This window comes from Coregonus lavaretus, assembly GCF_964263955.1.
Source record: "Coregonus lavaretus genome assembly, contig: HAP1_SCAFFOLD_3160, whole genome shotgun sequence".
Classification (NCBI taxonomy): domain Eukaryota; kingdom Metazoa; phylum Chordata; class Actinopteri; order Salmoniformes; family Salmonidae; genus Coregonus; species Coregonus lavaretus.
The window spans coordinates 1-5111 of record NW_028162498.1 but is presented as its reverse complement, the minus strand read 5'-3'; the positions used below and the strand labels follow the sequence as shown (position 1 = coordinate 5111).

Genomic DNA, 5111 nt, shown 5'->3' with positions numbered 1-5111 from the left:
CAGACCACATAAGCTACAGACAAGTACCACATTACTGGGCTATGTCCTAAACGGTCTTCAACGGCTCCCTGTCTGTCTCTGTGCTCCTCACTGGCTATGAAGACAGGAAGGAAATCCCCTGTTTTGGAGTATTGGGACGTAGCAAACCTCGTCTTCACCAGGGTTGGGGTCAATTCCATTTCAATTCCAATCAATTCAGAAAGTAAACCAAATTCCAATTCCTGATTGAAAAGTATTTGAAGATAATTGGAATTGTACTTCCTGAATTGACTGGAATTTAAATGAAATTGACCCCAAATGTAGCAAGTGGTAGAGTAAACTGCTTCTTTCCTCCATGGAGAAATACTGTAGACCACAGTGGTGTCCTGTGGGCCATTGGATCTCTTCCTCATGCTACCAGTGTTGGTCATCCCAGTCTGTCTCTGCCTACCAGTGAGAAGACAAGGTCTGTTTTCCAGTCAGCATCATCCTAATCTCTCGGGGACAGACTACTTACCTACCTTCTGGGTTTGCCGTGGCTAGCCTCCTCATCCCTAAGGCCTTGCAAGTAATACTTGGTGGGTAACAGTGCTTCAGTGAGTCCCTTGTCCCAGGGTTAGAGGACAGATAGAGTGATCTGATTGGTCAGTCTGTTATCTGTTAGTCTCTGACTGAAGAGGGAGTACAGAGGAGGGTACTACGTACTGTGACATCATCCATCCATCCCAACACAGAGCCGCTGCCTGCTTCCACAGGAAATACTGTATGCTGAAGTGTGCGTGTGTATGTGTGTGTCTCTCTCTGTCTCTCTGTGTCTACCTGTCTCTCTAGCATGCATTAGCATTATACAGTATAGGATATGTATTACAGCCAGCGGCTACAGAGGGGGGGGGTCACAGTGGTACAGTCCAGCAGGGTCAGTAGTAGTCTTCATAGTTCTTAGGGTTGAGGCAGTAGAGGATCCCCCCGCCGAAGGAGAAGATGGTAGCGCCCCAGGCCAGGCCGTAACCCCAGTTGAATTCATGGTATATCCTCAAGCTGATGGTCTCAATGAACTTGATGGGGTAGAGGACCAGACTGCAGCCCTGCAACACCACTGGAGGAGAGGGAACGAGATGAGAAGAGATCTGATAGAGATATATCATACGTATATTGAAGAGGTAGGGATATATGCATATTACGTATGAATTAACTGTCTAACAAGGAATATGATATCAAAAGATAGAGACAAATAATTGTGTGTGTGTGCGTGTGTGTGTCTGTTGGAGCTTTGTGTGTGTGTGTGTTTAAGGGTCACCACCTGCAGCGAATAGCATGACAGCGACAGGTCTGTAGAAGCGTCTCCGGGAGCCGATACACACTGACACCAGGACCACCAGGAAGGACAGCAGGACAAGGGCAGCTCCGCCTAGCAACAAGGCCAGGGTGGCGATCTGCCAGTCTAGAGAGAGAGAGAGAGAAGGAGAGAGATAATATAATATCTTCACTTGCTTTGGCAATGTTAACACACGTTTCCCATGCCAATAAAGCCCTTAAATTGAAATGAATAAATATATAGATAAGGAAGGAGGTGGAGAAGGAGGGAAAAGAGCGGAGAGGAGCATACGGGCGATAGGGAGAGAGAGAGGGAAGGAGAGAAAGAGGACAGAGAGGAGGGGATATCAGGTGGCATACACAAGCAGGAGGAAACAGCAAGTTGTCGGAGGGAAACGGAGTGAGGGAAAGAAGGAGAAAAAAGAGACCACATACAGCAAGAGAGAGAGAAAGAGGGGGAGATAGAGAGAGGGAGGGAAAGAGGGGGAGAGAGAGAGGGAGGGAAAGAGGGGGAGATAGAGAGAGGGAGGGAAAGAGGGGGAGATAGAGAGAGGGAGGGAAAGAGGGGGAGAGAGAGAGGGAGGGAAAGAGGGGGAGAGAGAGAGGGAGGGAAAGAGGGGGAGAGAGAGAGGGAGGGAAAGAGGGGGAGAGAGAGAGGGAGGGAAAGAGGGGGAGAGAGAGGGAGGGAGGGAAAGAGATCTACAGGAGGAAAGCATGTACAGTTCTTCCACCAATGTGGGTCGAGGAAAACAACAAGAACTCAGGACCTTCCTGATGAAACATGGAGAAACATTTGAAGCGTTGTGCGTTCCTTATCTTCCCTGACCACGAGACCCCTCTTCTCTGTCAGAGTGGTTTATAACAGGGTCAGATGAAGATGAACTGGACCATTTCAGACACTACTGTACCGTGTTCCTATGCATTCACCAGAGGCTGTATCCCAAATGGCATCATATTCCCTTTATAGTGCACTACTTTTGACCAGGGCCGATAGGGTATCCCATAGAGCCCTGGTCAAAGGTAGTGCACTATAAAGGGAATAGTGTGCCATTTGGTATGCACTCAGAGAGGAGTAGCCTAACGTTGGAGGGGTAATAGTAGACTTTACTCCTGGGGCAGGAGTGGTTTATGTTTCATTCATTTTTCATGCGTTTCAGCTGTAGTCACAGCGTTCTCACGGTCACTGCTCTCAGCCTATTAGAAGAGACAGCCGGGGAGTCAGGCTGGTTATTAAAAGGACGACGTGGTTGTGTTATGGTCGGACCGTACAGTCAGTTGGGGAGTGAACCACGGTCACTGCTCTCAGCCTATTAGAAGACACAGCCAGTTAGAGAGCCGTGGGGTGTGTTTGGGTTGTGGTCGAACGGTATGGTCAGAGAGGGAGTGAACCAGTGGCGGACATGGACACTAGGCAGGGAGAATGGTTACAAGGGGTGAAAGAGAGAGAAAGAGAGACAGCTGAGAGGTCTTCATATAGGTGGTCGGTACCAAGAATTGCAGCCACTAAACTAACGTGAGTATGGTGGTTCCCACTTTAAAGAACTGCAGCCACTAACTTAAACAATACAATTGTGACTATGGACTCAAATTACTCTGAAGAGCCCATGTGAAACAAGCCTGCGCACTGTTAGATGGTTTTAGACCTAAGTAGGATTTATTTAAAGGAAGGAATGTGTAGCAGCATGTGACTGACTGGATTAGAGACCTGGACATGTTTCTCATCACTCAGTTGAGTTATTATAGGTTCTGAGGGGAGGTGGTGACTGGTCACTTCTCACTGGGATTAACCTTTTACTGCAGTGGGCTAAATCAGGGTCACACAGAGTGTTTCTTGGTAGTCTTAAACAAATCTACTTTGAAATAAAAGTATACACCTCACACACATGGTTATGGGCTTAAAAAAGAAGACACCTGTATCATGTCAGATGTGGAGTTGAAATGTATTCAATTTTGAGTTTGCATCCCAATATTACACTTTATATACATCCCAGAAGACTGAAATATAACAAAACTGTTTGACATAGAAACACCGGATTTTCGGCAAAAAAAAAAAAAAAAAAAAAAGTTTATTAATTACAGTATGAAATTATTACAAATATTAATTACATTCCACCAATGAGGCCACTAGAGGGCGATTTAGTCATTTGACGGCAGGAAAGGGATGAAAGATTATCCATACATTGTGTCTTAAATTGCCTGTGATTGTGCAGCAAACATCCGTGTGTGTGTGTGTGTGCGCGCATCATGTGCGTGCATGCTTGTGTGTGTGTGTGTGTGTGCATGCGCCCATGCGTGGCTCCCGAGTGGCGCAGTGGTCTAAGGCACTGCATCTCAGTGCTTGAGGTGTCACTACAGACCCCCTGGTTCGATTCCAGGCTGTATCACAACCGGCCGTGATTGGGAGTCCCATAGGGCGGCGCATAATTGGCCCAGCATCATCCGGTTTGGCCGGTGTAGGCCGTCATTGTAAATAAGAATTTGTTCTTAACTGACTTGTCTAGTTAAATAAATATAAAATAAATAAAAAATGTGTGTGTATATCTCCCCCTCTCCATAGTCCCTGACTCCATTAATGTCAGCGGGAACATTATGTCAAAGTCAATCCATGAGAGCCGAGTGTCTGCGGGTTTTTCACTCCTCCCTTGTACTTGATTTATGAATTAAGATCACTAATTAGTAAAGCACTCCATCTGGTTGTCTAGGTCTTAATTGAAAGGAAAAACCAAAAACCTGCAGACACTCGGCCCTCCGTGGAATGAGTTTAACACCCCCTGTCCTAGGGGGTCTTATTTCATGGAGGTCTTTCTCTGACTGTGGCTGTGTGATGCAAACCATCACCATATTATTTTCCAGTGTTCATTGAGAGGCCACAAATAGACCAGAATCTTCTGAGAACCTCTCTCTGTTAGAGCAGAGGAGAGGAGAGGAGAGGCGAGGAGAGGAGAGGAGAGGAGAGGAGAGGAGAGGAGAGGAGAGGAGAGGAGAGGAGAGGAGAGGAGAGGAGAGGAGAGGAGAGGAGAGGAGAGGAGAGGAGAGGAGAGGAGAGGAGAGGAGAGGATATTAGTCTGCCCTAAGCCCAATCTGTCTGTCCTTAAAGAGAGCTAGGTAGCCTTACCACATGGACCGACCGACCGCACTGCAACGAATCAGTGTCTGACATGAAATATTCACCAATGTGGAGAAAGTCTGAAAAAATAGGTCAGTCAAACTAGCCAGGCTATTTAAACACACCCTGACATAGGGGAGGAATGATCCTGTCCTCCATTGAGGAAGGAGGGAGGGAGGAGGGAGGGAGATAAAACAGCAGCAGCATATCACTGTCATGTGGATTAGTCATGCATTAGCTGGAGAGTTTGGGGTGCGTGTGTGTGTGTGTGGTGTTTCTGTGTGTGTGTGTGTGTGTGTGTGTGTGTGTGTGTGTGTGTGTGTGTGTGTGTGTGTGTGTTTCTGTGTGTGTGTGTGTACACTGGAGGGCTGGAGTTGGCCTAGCACTGAATCAGATAGTGAGATCTACAGAAGAGATAGAGCTGTCATTAAACTATTAACATTTTAATTGAATTTCTAAGTGGTAGCATTGTAATTATAGAAAACCCCCTCCGGTCAAAACATGGGATACACTCTCTCTCTCTCTCTACAAAATGGACACTTACGGTTTCCTCTGATTGATTTGTCTGAAACACACAAACACACCCTGGAGAGAGAGAGAGAGAGAGAGACAGAGAGACAGAGAGAGAGAGAGAGAGACAGAGAGAGAGAGAGAGAGAGAGAGACAGAGAGAGAGAGACAGAGAGAGAGAGAGAGAGAGAGAGAGAGAGACA

At 46.8% G+C, this 5111-nt stretch overlaps 1 protein-coding gene across 1 annotated transcript; it reads right to left on the bottom strand.

Moving 5' to 3' along the window:
- Positions 1–896: 896 nt before the first annotated feature.
- On the bottom strand, positions 897–1469 carry LOC311119196 (transmembrane protein 47-like; the record flags this gene model as incomplete). Its single annotated transcript, XM_084193930.1, has 2 exons — positions 897–1075; positions 1280–1469. Coding segments are annotated over 2 exons (369 nt in total), but the record flags the coding sequence as incomplete, so codon positions are not given.
- Positions 1470–5111: the final 3642 nt, after the last annotated feature.